Source organism: Ovis canadensis, chromosome 2 (genome assembly GCF_042477335.2).
Source record: "Ovis canadensis isolate MfBH-ARS-UI-01 breed Bighorn chromosome 2, ARS-UI_OviCan_v2, whole genome shotgun sequence".
Classification (NCBI taxonomy): Eukaryota; Metazoa; Chordata; class Mammalia; order Artiodactyla; family Bovidae; genus Ovis; species Ovis canadensis.
The window spans coordinates 123,206,664-123,220,840 of record NC_091246.1 but is presented as its reverse complement, the minus strand read 5'-3'; the positions used below and the strand labels follow the sequence as shown (position 1 = coordinate 123,220,840).

Below are 14,177 nucleotides of genomic sequence, written 5' to 3'. Positions count from 1 at the left end.
ATTCCCCCTGTGTGTTATATTTGTTGTTTTTTGGCTTTGCCACACTGCTGGCCCTGTAGGCATTTAGGCTGTGACCGCTGATACTTGTACTTTTTATATAACTTGCAAAGCAGGAAACTCAGGTTCAATCTCTGGGTCAGGAAGATCCCCTGGGGATGAAAATGGGAGCCTACTCCAGTATTCTTGCCTAGAGAATTCCATGGGCACAAGAGCCTGGTGGGTTACCCTCCACGGGGTTGCAAAGAGTTAGCTGGCTGAGAGACTGACGCTTTCACTTTCACACGGCGTGTGGGGTCTTAGTTCTCCAGTGAGGGACAGAACCTGTGTCCCTTGCATTGCAAGCACAGAGTCTTAACTGCTGGACCCCCAGGGAGGTTTCCCCTGCACATTATTAAAGAGATCAGATAGAGCCTTGACTTGGAGGACAAGTGATGGGGCTTTGGAATCGCACCCCACTAACAGGTTCAGTGGGAAATTAATAGAATCAGAAGGGGAAAAAACCCATCACGTTAGGTAGGCACATTTTGCTGCTAACGTTTTTCACATGGTTGCAGGGTTCTTAGAAACCCTGGGGATTTGCCAGCCAAGTCTTCTCTGCATGTGGGAAGGACTCCATCCAGACTCCTCTTGTTAACTTGGGCCTCCAGATTCCAGCAGGAGTGCCTTCTGCTGAGGTGTATTCAGATGTCAGTGGCCAGGCCTCAGAGCCCTCCACGCCTACTGTTTTCCAGGGTCCACCCGATGGTGGGCCCAGTACCAGGATACCAACACAAGACTGGTCAACCAAGCAGCTAGCATGCTCAGGGCCCACCCAGCTGGCACATCCTTCCCTGACACTGATATCCCTGTTCTCAGACTGACGCTGGATCAGTCCTGCCAGCATCCTGACTCTGGTCCTAGTCACAGGCATCTCCCATCCTCAGGCTTTGGACATGGGATGTTTGGTCACGAGAGAGCATGTTGGCACCAGGCCCTGCTCTATCAGCTGTGATGCCAGCCCCTACCTGCCTTCCAGGTGAAGGACCAGGCCCTCCGAGACTGTCTGACCAAGCACTCCATCATCATCCGCGGGGAGTTTGTCACCAGGCCCCTGAACATCACTCAGGCTGCAGACCGGAGGGACGCCTTTGTCAAGGTGCAGAGTTGTGGGAGAAGGGGCCTACATTTCTAGGTATTGAGTGTAGCTCCTTGCCTGGTGAGTGGACAGCAGGAAAGGGCAGAGAGCTGGGCAAGTCTTGACTCTGCCAGTCCCCTGTCTGGTGACCATGGGCTGCTAAGACTCTCCAGGGTGGTTTCTCGCCTTAAAGTAGGGGTGATCTCCCTCAGTAGGTCCAGTGTGACTGTGGCCTTTCCAGATAAACTTGGAGAAAGCAGCAGCCTTCCTCTCATGCATCAAAGCCTGTGGGTTCTACCCCATGTCTCTACAGGGCATCTATGGGCATCTCTTCCTGTGGATTGTCAAGAAGATCAATGCGGCAATTTTCACCCCACCTGCCCAGGACCCCAAACATGTGCAAAGGACAATCGGCCTCCTGGACATATTTGGTTTTGAAAACTTCCAGAAAAATAGGTATGGAGGTCCCTGCACCTGCTTTCAGAAATATGAGAGATAAGCTTAGGTCCTCCCTGAGCCAACTGGAGGGCAGCCGTTCCTCCCCAGACTGGCTGGGAGCAGGGCCTCGCCTCCGCTCACAGACGCCAGGGTGAGTCCCTCAGCAAGACTGTGTCCTTCCTCAGTGAGACAGTTCACGCTCATCCCCTGGCATCCACAAGGTGTCTAGAAAAGGCCATATAGCTAAGAGCATCATGAGTTAGGCTGACACTCCAGCATTCATCACCCGTCTCAGGCTATCCACGCTTCTCACAAACTAGAGTGAATTCTCACATGTGGTTAAGGTGAAAGTGGAAATCAATAACACTAATGTGACTGCATCCTTGGGTGGGCTATCATACTAGGTGATGGGGAAGGCAGGGGATTTGTGGCCCATCCCCAATTTTTCAGTCTGATAAGGGTAAGGTGAGGCAGGACACTTCTGACCCCAGCCTGGAGGCTGAAGAGCTGGGGAAATGAAGCAGGTCAGAAAAGGAATTCCCAGCTAAGACTGCGATGAAGACTGGGGTGGAAGCAGACAGAGGCAGCAAGGGGAGCCAGGCCGTGGAGCTAGCCGAGGGCAGGCGATACTCTGGGGAAGTACCATCAAAGGGCCAGATGAGGAAACAAGGGCATGGGGACAAGCAAGCAGGAAGTGTCCTCCGCGTGCAACCTAGCTTCCCAAGTGAGCCTGGCTCATTTAAAGCACTGGTGAGACAGAGCCCAGGCCTGGTTCTGTTACCAAATGGAATTCAGATCTGCTCACCCAAAGTGCACCAAAGCCAGTCTACTGACACCGGGCTGTGGTGAAGCAAAGCACAGCACTTACCCGAACTGCCTTCTGCAAGGGTGCACCAAGTACTCTTGTCAACTGCAAAAAAGTGCATGACCTAAAAGTTGAGGCTTATGTTTTATTCAGCAGACATTCCTAGAACTTCAAGCCCAGGAGACAGCGTCTCAAATAATTCTGAGAAAAATGCTCTGAGGAGGCGAGGGTGGAGCCAGGATATATAGGAGTTTTTTGCAACAAAGGGCAGGTAGAACATCAGAAGATTATTGTTAATAAAAGAAAACTAGGTATCTGAAGTTAAGGTATTTAGCGCTTTTCTGTGCATGGAAAGATGCAAGAATCTGGGTTCACTGAAATCGTCCCTTTGAAATGAATCTCAGATTTCTGGGGCCAGCACTCTGTGTTTGCACATCCTGAGTTTCTTCAAGCTGTACTGTTGTGAGTGGCTGCAATCTGACGGGCTTCCCTACTGGCTCAACAGTAAAGACTCTGCCTGCATGCAGGAGACGGGGGTTCGATTCCTGGGCCAGGAAGATCCCCTAGAGGAGGAAATGGCAACCCACTCCAGTATTCTTGCCTGGAAAATCCCATGGACAGAGGAGCCAAAGGATCTCAAAGAGTTGGGCGTGACTGAGTGGCTGAGCGCAGAGGCAGTCTGATGACTGCTGGCTGGCCAGTGTTCCTGGTCTCCATCCTGAGTTCCCTCAGGGCTCATTGTCAGGGGTGGCTGCAATCGCTGATGGCTACCACATCACTCCACACTGGCCAGGCAGTGTGTTAACTCTCTTGGGTTAACAGACCTGAACAACCAGCCTGAGGAACCATAAGGTTTTGCACAAACGGGCAACCCATCCTGAGGAAGAAATGCCTAAGTGAGACCCAAAGTGAAAGAAAGTGAAGTGAAGTCGCTCAGTCGTGTCCGACTCTGTGCGACCCCATAGACTGCAGCCCACCAGGCTCCTCCGCCCGTGGGGTTCTCCAGGCAGAATACTGGAGTGGCTTGCCATTTCCTTCTCCAGGGGATCTTCCCGACCCAAGGACTGAACCCAGGTCTCCCGCATTGCAGGCAGACGCTTTAACCTCTGAGCCACCAGGGGTGGCTGAACCAAAAGAGCAGGTCAGAGAAAGGAGGGTCTCGCATGTGTGAAGGCTTAGAATTAGAGAAGGGCCGGCTGCCCTGTTGGAGGAGGAGGTGGCAACTCACTCCAGTATTCTTGCATGGAGAATTCCATGGACAAGAGGAGCCTAGCAGGCTACAGTCCGTGGGGTCACAGAGAGTCGGACACGGCTAACTGACTATCACTCACAGAGTCCCCTGTGTCCATTCCCTGGCAGTGTTGGGCAGGCTTTCCACTGTGTCATTGTCTGTCTGGATCCTGAAAATAATGGGAGCTCAGGTCCACAAGGATTCAAAGCAGGGGGAGAGCAGGGTGGGGTGGGGATCAGATCTGCACGTCCGAAACCTCTGTCTAGTGGCCGTGGAGAGTGGTTGGAGGGGTGAGGCTGGAGGCAGAGAGAGCCATGAGGCGGTTGTTACTGTGCTCCAGGTGAGAGAGAAGGGTGACCTGGATTAAGGGGGCAGCAGTGGGAGTGAAAAGAAGCAAGCAGATCAGGTGCTGTGTTGGATAGAGCGCAGCCAGGCTTTGGCAACGGGCGGGAGCTGGGGACGAGGGAGAGGTGTCAGGTATGCTGGCCTGGTTTCTGACCCGAGCCAGGGGTGATGAGTGGAGGGGCCACTTCCGGAGGTGAAATGGAGCCCGGGAGGAAGAATGAGTGGGAGGACTCGGGGAGGGGAAAGGGGTATATGTCTGATTGACGGAAAGGAGCCCAGCCATCAATGACGGGTCTCCAGAAGCTCGTCTTAATACCAAAGCCACATACCCATGGGGCAGGGTGGCTACTGGACCCTTGGCCCGCAGAGATTGTCTCCATGTCAGGACAGCCTAGCTTGGCAGAGGATCCTGCTGGGGACCTTATGGAGTCAAAGTCAGGGCTTGATGCTAAGTGGAGCCTCCTCATTTCTCTGAATCTGTTTGCGGGATGGAGGAGGGGATGGAGGCGGAGGCAGGGGAAGAGGGAGGCTGTCCTCCGGCCTGTACGGTGTTTGGGGGTGTGCTCTGTGGGTACACACGTGTGGTGGGTACACACGTGTGGGGCTGTGTGCCAGGGCTTGGCTGCAGTGGCAACCAAGCCAACCTTGCCCCCGGGGCGGTGCCGCGCCTGCAGCTTCGAGCAGCTCTGCATCAACCTGGCCAATGAGCATCTGCAGCAGCTCTTCGTGCGGCACGTGTTCACCGTGGAGCAGGAGGAGTACCGCGCGGAGAGCATCGCCTGGGACTACATCCACTACACCGACAACCGGCCCACCCTGGACCTGCTGGCCCTCAAGCCCATGAGCATCATCTCCCTCCTGGATGAGGAGAGCCGCTTCCCACAGGTGCGCCCCGGGCCCGCCCCGCTCAGGGCCAGAGCCCATGCCTGGGAAACTCCACGGCTGCTGAAACCGCTGCCTGGGGGTTGGCAGAGCAGCCCCCGCCTTCCAGCCTTCCTCTCCTTCAAGGCTTGCCTCCTGGGGGAAGGCACCTGAGCCCACCCCCCCACTTCTGCTCCTCAGCATAGATTATTTAGATTCAGGAACACAGCCCCAGAGAGGGCTGGTTGAGCCTTGTGGGCCAAGGGCAGCACGGACTGCAAGACGAGGCCACACTTTCCTTCTTGCTTTGGGGGACTCTGCGTGTCTCTGGGGAGATGGACTCTCAGGTAGTCAGTAAGAGCTCTGATCCAGAGAAGGGAGATGCTCTGCTCCCGGGGAAGGCTACAGCCAGCGAGCTGGCAGCCGCTCTTCCCGCCTCGGCCCTCACTCAGGGAACAAGCCCCTGCCCCTTGCTGTCTGTAGAAAAGCCCTCAGTCATTCTGAACCCAGTTGCTTTGCCCTTTGAGGGAGCCCCTGAGACCTGGGGGTGTACCCAGTGGCTGGGCTGTGGGTCCTCTACCCATAGGGCATCTGTTCTTCCAGGGGACAGATGCCACCTTGCTGCAAAAGCTGAAGAGTGTCCACGCTAACAACAAGGACTTCCTGCAGCCCAAGAACATCCACGATGCCCAGTTTGGCATTGCCCACTTTGCTGGCGAGGTGCACTACCATGTAGAAGGTAGGTGAAGCTCCTCTCCACAGGCCCCTCCTTCCAAATCTGCAGGACCCCAGGGAGGCCGTAAGAAGGCTAGGTCATTTTGCAGAGGCAGCGATGGGACAGAGGGAATGCAATGGACCAGGCAGGTGTGTTTGTGTTTTGTTTTGTTGGTAATAGCTCTACTGAGAAATAATTCACATACCATAGAATTCACTCATTTGAAGTCAACAACTCCATGGTTTTTTTAGTGTATTCATAGACTTATGCAGCTGTTGCCACAATTTTAGAACATTTGCATCACCCCTCAAAAGAAATCCCCACTAGGGACTTCCCTGGCAGTCCAAAGGTTAAGGCTCCATTCTTCTAACGCAGGGGGCTTGCGTTCAGAAAGACAAAAGGAACTCCCATTAGCAGCCATTCCTCATTGCTTCCTAATTCTCCCCAACCCCAGCAACTACTAATTTCTGCCTCTGTGGATTTGCCTGTTCTGGACATTTCACATAAATGGAATCGTACACCGTGCGGCCTTTGTGACTGGCTTCTTTCACTGGGCATAGTGTTTTCGAGGTTCATTCACATTGTAGAATGTTTCTGCACTGTTTCTTTATACTGTGGTACAACGGTCCACAGCACAGATACGCCACTTACTGTTTATGCTTTCATCAGCTGATGGATGTTTTTGGCCATTATGAGTAATGCTGCTATTAACACTCATGTACAAGTTTTTATGCGGACATACGTTTTCACTTCTTTGGGACACATACCTAAGAGAGGAATTGCTGGGTCGTGTGATATTTCTATTTAACTTTTGGGATAAGCACCAAACTGCTTTTCAAAGTGGCTGCACCATTTTACATTCCTATTAGCAATGTATGAATTTTCCAACTCCTACAGCTCCTTACCAACACATGTTAATTGTTTTCTTTTTTTTTATTGCAATAACCTTATCAGATATAGAATTTGCAAATATTTTCTCCTATTCTGGGGGATATCTTTTCACTCTCTTGGTAGTGAAAGTGTATATGTTGAGATAAGGTCAGGCATGTTTTTAAAGATTTTATTTATCTATTGACTGTGCTGGGTCTTCATTGCTGCACGCAGGCTTTCTCTGGCTGTGGCAAGCAGGGGGTCCTCTCTAGCTGCAGTGTGGTGTGAGGGCTTCTCAGTGTGGGGGCTTCTCTTGTTGTGGAGCACAGGCCGTAGGGTGCAAGGGCTTCAGCAGCTGCAGGACGCAGGCTCAGTTGCTGTGGCATGTGGGCCCTGGAGTTCACAGGCCTTGGGAGTTGTGGCGTGTGGGTTTAATTGCCCCATAGCATGTGGGATCTCCCTGGACCAGGGATATAACCCACCTCTCCTGCATTGACAGGTGGATTCTTAACCACTTGACCACCAGGGAAGTCCCAAGCATAGTTTTGATTAGAGCAATAAGGGGCTGAGCTGGTCAAGCTGCTGGTGTGCTTAGAAAAAGGGGAGAGGTGGCCAGTGTGTGCTGTGATCAGGAAAATGAGGCGGGAAGCCAGAGGGCCACTCTGTGTCTTGTATGAAGAACTGAGGAGCTGCTGTGGTCTAACTGGAAACTTGGAGTCAAGGGTGCTCCAAGCACACTTTTCAGGTGGAGGGACAAGGCAGCAGTAGGGGCTGCTGTTTTCACATGGAGGAACGGAGGTATTCCGAGACCAGGGGATTATTTCTGTTGGAGGAATGAGGAGGTAAGGGGGCTCCTTTATAACTCCTAGCAGATCCTGGCTTTGGGGCTTTTCCGAAAGGGAGAGACCAGAGCCAGTGGGAATTCAGAATTCCAGAACACAAAGACACTGAGCACATCAACCTCGGTGGGCTACTCAAGGCCAAGCTTTAGTTTTTGAAGTGATCTGCCACTTCCATGCATGCTAAGAATAAGGTAGCTTTCTTTCTAGGTTTTCGGAGCACAGAATTCCATTAATGCTCCTTAAAACTGAGCCTGCTGGGTTTTTTTCAGTGCCCTGCTGTCTTCATGACTTAAGCCCCATTACTCTGTCTTTTGGCGGGGACGGGGTGGGGGGAGGTTTCAGCCCAGGTGTGCCTCAATCATCCCCCTGGGGCGGGGAGGCTCTAAGCCTGGAAGGGCACAGGGGAACATCACGTGCCTGCTCACCCCACCTGCAGAATGCTGTCTTCTAGCACAGGGCTGAGAGGGGGGCTTGTGTGCCAGCCTCCTCTTCAGGTGGCCTGGAGCCTGGCAAAGCAAGCGTGCTCTCACCACTCTCAGCTTGGTGAGGGCGGCTCAGTTTGAGCTCTTGGTCCAGTCTTCCCCTCTCACAGCACGTGCCAGCAGAGAGGGAATCAAGCTTCCTTCTTCCACCATTGACATGGCCTTCCCAGACCCCACACAAGGCTGTGCAGGCATGCACAGAGCACCCCACTAGACAGGGGTGACTTAAAGGGAGAGGACAAGTCGGAGTCGGGCGCACGTGGGGTGCAGCCCTCAGCAGGCCCCCAGTCATCGTCTGGCCTGGTTTTGAGAAGCAACCGTTCTCTGGTGCCTTCTTCTTGCCGTTCCATGCCCTGCCTCAGGCAGGTCCATTCTCTCCCATGGCAGGAGGGGAGACGTGCTGTCCGCTCGCCCCCAGACCCACGCTGTGTCCCCTGGCCAACATTCCCATAGCAACGTTCCACAAAGAGGTACAGGAATGCATTTTCTCACAGTCCCAGAGGCCAGGAGTCCAAGACAAACGTCAGCAGGACCGGATCCTTCTGAAATCTCTCCCTGGCATCTTTCTTGTTCCCGTGCATTCCTCTTCTTGTAGCACACCGCTCCGACTGGGTTAGGACCCACCCTAACAGCCTCATCTTACCTCCCTTACCTCCTCAAAGGCCCTCTCTCCACACACATTCTGAGTTACTACAGGTTAGGGCTTTAGCATATGGATTTGGGGGGCAAACAGCTCAGCCCATACACGCCCCTCTCCCTAATTTCTAGTCTCACTCCTTAAGCTGGAGGGCCCTCCAACTCTAGCATGTTATTCCAAGGCCCCAGAGCAAGGTTGGTAGAAGGCCTTGGGGCGCCTAGGCCCTCAGAGTCTCCTTAGTAAGCGGCAGACCTGCTTCATTCCCAAGCCTACTGGCCTGTGTGTGCACACGTGTGTTCACGCAAGTGCTCACACGTATGTGCACACACTGCCTACGGGCACATGTTCAATTCCAAGACCAACGCAGTTTATACTTATAATGAGAAAAGAAATACGTCTTCAGTTCAGTTCAGTTCAGTCGCTCAGCTGTGTCCGACTCTTTGTGACCCCATGAATCGCAGCACTCCAGGCCTCCCTGTCCATCACCAACTCCCCGAGTTCACTCAGACTCACATCCATCGAGTCCGTGATGTCATCCAGCCATCTCATCCTCTGTCGTCCCCTTCTCCTCCTGCCCCCAATCCCTCCCAGCATCAGAGTCTTTTCCAATGAGTCAACTCTTCGCATGAGGTGGCCAGAGTACTGGAGTTTCAGCTTTAGCATCATTCCTTCCAAAGAAATCCCAGGGCTGATCTCCTTCAGAATGGACTGGTTGGATCTCCTTGCAGTCCAAGGGACTGTCAAGAGTCTTCTCCAACACCACGGTTCAAAAGCATCAGTTCTTCAGCACTCAGCCTTCTTCACAGTCCAACTCTCACATCCATACATGACCACAGGAAAAACCATAGCCTTGACTAGATGGACCTTAGTCGGCAAAGTAGTGTCTGCTTTTGAATATGCTATCTAGGTTGGTCATAACTTTTCTTCCAAGGAGTGTCTTTTAATTTCCTGGCTGCAGTCACCATCTGCAGTGATTTTGGAGCCCCAGAAAATAAAGTCTGACACTGTTTCCACTGTTTCCCCATCTATTTCCCATAAAATGATGGGACTGGATGCCATGATCTTCATTTTCTGAATGTTGAGCTTTAAGCCAACTTGTTCACTCTCCTCTTTCACTTTCATCAAGAGGCTTTTTAGTTCCTCTTCACTTTCTGCCATAAGGGTGGTGTCATCTGCATATCTGAGGTGATTGATATTTCTCCCGGCAATCTTGATTCCAGCTTGTGTTTCTTCCATCCAGTGTTTCTCATGATGTACTCTGCATATAAATTTTAGGACCTCATAATCAGCAGGTCACCTACCCTGCCCCCTATCCTCGAAGCCAGGAAGCCAAGTGGTGTTTAATTTCTTTCCTTTCCCTGTTTTGGGCTTCCAGGAAGAGCAAAGCAGTGATTCCTGAGCCCCCTTGCTGGTTCCACGGGGACATGTGAAGCAGCTGCTCCTGTACAGACAGGCTTCTGGGGGAGGGTGGGCCTCCCAGCAGGAGTGGCCAGGCCTTCCTGTCCAGATTTCAAGCTCCCTGGATGCAGCCAGGTTGCCAGATTTTCAGAAGTTATGGAGCTGGGCGGGCCTCTTCACTTTCTCCTTTTCCTTCTCTTCTGTTTTGGCTCCCTTATGTAGACAAGTGGTGGCTCAATCAGACTTGCCCAGAGTTCCCCAGAAATTCAGAGCCCTGACGAGAATCCACAGGCACCGCCCTCGGGAGGTCTAAACCGCACGATGAGTGCACACTCTGTCTGCTGTGCTGCTAGCGGGTGGATGTGGCAGTGAGAGCAGGGGCTGGGAGGGCCAGGATGTTGAGGGGAAGGGACTCACTCCCACCCGTGGTCCACCCGGGGAGCTGCGGCTGATGGAACAGATGGGAAGGCCTCTGGCTTCCCTGAGCTGAGTGACAGGGCCCAGGTGAAGGGCCACACAGGGCAGATGGGAGCCACGTGTGGGTCAGTAGGGCCTCCTGGAACAGATGACGCTCGAGCTGTCCTTGAAGCACAAGCCAGCATTATCCCGGAGGGCTTAGAAGGGAAGAACGCCCCAGAAATCTCTTGGGGGCCATAGGCCATCAGGAGAGGGGAGGCCCCTGGGGTGGGGCACAGCTACCAGGGGAGAGAGGAGACCCCCTGGGGTGGGGTGCAAGCTTGGATGAGGGAGTTTGGGGTGGGGATGGAGGGTTGTGGGGGCTGCAGGGTGTGGATGTGACATGACTTGGTGCTGAGGAGAGGCACTGATGCCAAGACGTGGGGAGGTGGAGGCGGGCATGGCGGCCTCCTGCCTGCGCCTCACCCTCCCCTCCCCGGTCTGAGCTGGCGGGGGATGGGGCTCTGCTTCCCCACAGGCTTCCTGGAGAAGAATCGGGATGTGCTGAACAGGGACATCCTCGCCCTGGTCCACTCCTCCCAAAACAAGTTCCTGCGGGAGATATTCGGGCTGGAGTCCAAGGAAAGCAGGCGGGGCCCTGGGACCATCGTCCAGGTGAAGGCGGGCAGCCAGCAGTTCAAGGTGGGCTCTGGTGGCCCTGCTCTGCCCGGGGTCTGGGGGGCAGATAGGCATGGAGAGGCCCCGCTGCTTGGAGTCTGCAGTTGGAGATTCTCAGCTGGGGTGCAGAGGTGACTGAAAAGGGGCTGAGGTACTGTGGGGGTAGTGGCCAGGGGCAGGAGGGCAGAACTGCCTGCTTTCCAGTGAGCAGTGGTCTCTGTACGGCTCACTGAGTTTGTTTATGTTATTTCTTTCTATATTGGTCTCTGTGTATGTTTTATGGTGGGGTGTGGTGTATGTGGTATATGTGTGCTTTGTGTGGTGTCTAGTATGTGTGTGTTTTGTGTGTGTGGCATGTAGAGTGTATGTCTATGTGTGGTATGTGGGGTACATGTGTGTTTTGTGGGTATGTGTGTGTGGTGGGTGGGGTGTGTGTGGTAGGTGGTGTGTGTTTGTGTGTGTGGTATGTGGGGTACTTGTGTGTTTTGTGTGTGTGTGTGTGGTAGGTGGGGTGTGGTGTGTGTGGTATGTGGGGTACGTGTGTTTTGTGGGTGTGTGTGTGGTAGGTAGAGTGTGTGTGTGTGGTATGGTGTGTGTGGTGTGTGGAGTACATGTGTGTTTTGTGGGTGTGTGTGTGGTAGGTGGGGTGTGTGTGGTAGGTGCGGTGTGTGTGGTAGGTGGGGTTTGTGTGTGTGGTATGTGGGGTATGTGTGTGTTTTGTGGGTGTGTGTGTGGTAGGTGGGGTGTGTGTGGTAGGTGGGGTATGATGTGTGTGGTATGTGGGGTACGTGTGTTTTGTGGGTATGTGTGTGTAGTAGGTGGAGTGTGTGTGTGTGGTGTGGTGTGTGTGGTGTGTGTAGTACGTGTGTGTTTTGTGGGTGTGTGTGTGGTAGGTAGCTTGTGTGTGTGGTGTGGTGGCAACAGCTCTGGCCTGCTGACCAGGGAGGAGGGAACAGAGAGCCCCTGGTGCTCCTCAGAGCAGCCTAGGACATCCTGGCGGGGTGGGGGTCTCCCTTCACCCCTTAACAGTGACTGTTCCAGAAGAGCCCTGTGGGTCGTCTGATGAGGAGCTCCCCCAGCCCTGGGCCAGGAGACGAGGTCAGCACACTGGCACAGGAGCTGTGGGCGCAGGCATAGGAGCCCCCAGCCCCACTCCATGCTGTAGTCCACACTGAGGGGCCCCACCCCCACCTCCGCAGGAGCTCCTAACACTTTAGTGCCCAGGGCCCACATCATGGCCACATGCAGAGCCAGCCCAGGGAGGCACCAAGGAGCTATGAGGCTTGCAGGAACTACCCAGGTCTGGAACCAGGTGGAGCTGAGCCAGACCCTCTGCCCTCATGGAGCCAGGCTGGACTCCACAGCTGAGGCCAGAGCACAGCCTGGTCCTGGCCCTGTAGGGCCTCCAAGGCATGTCCACAGGTTTCAGGGAGCAGGAACAGGAGGAAAATACATTATTTTAAAACCAGGAGAATGCTGCCCATTGTTACTATACCTGCCAGGGATTGCATCCAATTCTCAGAGGCGTTAAAGCATGAATTCGAGTCTCCAGACAGATGCAATTTGGCAGTACATGTTTGCCAAGCACATTTGACCTTGGAAAAAGTTTGATCAAGGAGCATCGCCCAAGATCAGTATGGCACAAAAACATACACTACTCTTGGCCCAAGGCTTTCCCGGTGGCTTAGCGATAAAGAACCCACCTGCAATGCAGGAGACACAGGAGACTCGGGTTCGATCCCTGGAAGACTCCCTGGAGGAGGGCATGGCCACCCATTCCAGTGTTCTTGCCTGGGAAATCCCATGGACAGAGGAGCCTGGGGGGTCATAGTCCACGGGTCTACAGAGTCGGACACAACTGAGCGACTAAGCGCACACGCATCCTTGGCCTGGGGCTTGGGTTTTTTCTGTTGCATCCATCATTTTAATATATTTTTTAAAAACTGTATACATTTACAGTAATGCTTACAATGTACAGTACATAACATTCAAAATGAATATACGAAATCTGTACAAAAACTGAAAAATGTAGAATGGCAAGGTAAAAATTGACATTGTCTCTTCACCCTGGTGCATCTCACTTTGGGGTCCCCACTCCTAGACAGGAGGCTTGCCTGGCTCTGCTTGCCCAGATCTACTTGCCTCTGGGTTCCCAGTGTCTCCTGGGTGCCTGCACACAGTAGGCACTTGGGGAACCTATGCTAAATGAATGGATGAGGGACTGGATGAGTGGTGAATGTAGCCCTGCCCACCGGTGGGACCTCAGCAGAAGCCCTCGCTGTGCCATGGGTCAGCTGTGCCCTGGACCGAGCTCCACTTTTGCCCTGTGTTTCTGTCTACAGTCTGCAGACTCCAGCAAGCAGCCCTCCACCTTGGCTGGCCAGTTCAAGCAGTCTCTGGACCAGCTGATGAAAATCCTGACCAATTGCCAGCCCTACTTCGTCCGTTGCATCAAACCTAATGACTACAAGAAGCCACTGGTAATGAGGGGAGTCTGGGGACCTGCACAGGATGAGGGGAGGTATCTAAGGGAATGAGTCTGATGGCATCTGGAGTCATGTCACTCCCTTCACCAGTGCCTGGGCAGCTTTGAAGCTATCTGCCCCCATTTCACAGATGGGGACACTGAGGCAAGGCGGCCAGTCTAGACCATTTGAAAGTTGGTGACCTTCAAGGCTTTGGCTCTCCCAGACCTCAAGTGTCTCCACACTGCCATTTGCTTGCCATTGGCCAAAGTGTGTTGCTTCTCTGAGCCTCAGTTTTCTCTTCCATAAATTCTGGATTTGCCAGCCTGCAGGGAGCAGCAAGGGTTGCCCATGACTCTGTGTGTGTGTGTGTGTGTGTGTGTGTGTGTGTGTGTGTGCGCCATATCTGCATAATTAAGCCACATTCCATAAGGGCAGCCACCAGTACTGTGACTTTAGAGGCTGACACCAACTACTGGTCACCGAGACCTGGGGCCATTAAACCCTTGAAAAGTGGCTTTATCTACTTAGGTGCTGGGTGGGAGCCTGCTGCCTACCCAGTGCCTGGGATTCCAGCTTGGGAATCCCACCCAGAGACTACAAATTTAAAGGCTTCCAGACATGGGAAGATGCCACCTGAAAGGAGAGAAAATGATTTTTTTTTAAAGTCTTATAAGAGAAAAAAGTTTTCATTAAATAAAGTTCCTTTTTTGAAAGTATAAAATTATATGAATTTCAGGCTGGCCCAGGAAATCCAAAATGCATCTTCCTTAAATCACAATGCACAGATGTTAGATAGTAACTGTGCTCCCAAAGGCCCTCTGCCACGGGTGAGGGCCTGAGGGTCATGCTCAGGTCTTGTGGGTGCCCCTGGCTGAAACACCCCTGGGAGATGGCAGC

General features: G+C 53.2%; 1 protein-coding gene across 1 annotated transcript in view; it reads left to right on the top strand.

The window, feature by feature from the left end:
- MYO7B (myosin VIIB) overlaps nucleotides 1-14,177 on the top strand; it is a 97,419-nt gene that overhangs the window by 46,284 nt on the left and 36,958 nt on the right. The window contains exons 11-16 of the mRNA XM_069576870.1: nucleotides 1,016-1,135; nucleotides 1,428-1,570; nucleotides 4,608-4,818; nucleotides 5,398-5,533; nucleotides 10,673-10,836; nucleotides 13,155-13,292. Coding sequence (XP_069432971.1) covers nucleotides 1,016-1,135; nucleotides 1,428-1,570; nucleotides 4,608-4,818; nucleotides 5,398-5,533; nucleotides 10,673-10,836; nucleotides 13,155-13,292 — 912 coding nt within the window. The remainder of the gene's footprint in view (nucleotides 1-1,015; nucleotides 1,136-1,427; nucleotides 1,571-4,607; nucleotides 4,819-5,397; nucleotides 5,534-10,672; nucleotides 10,837-13,154; nucleotides 13,293-14,177) is intronic.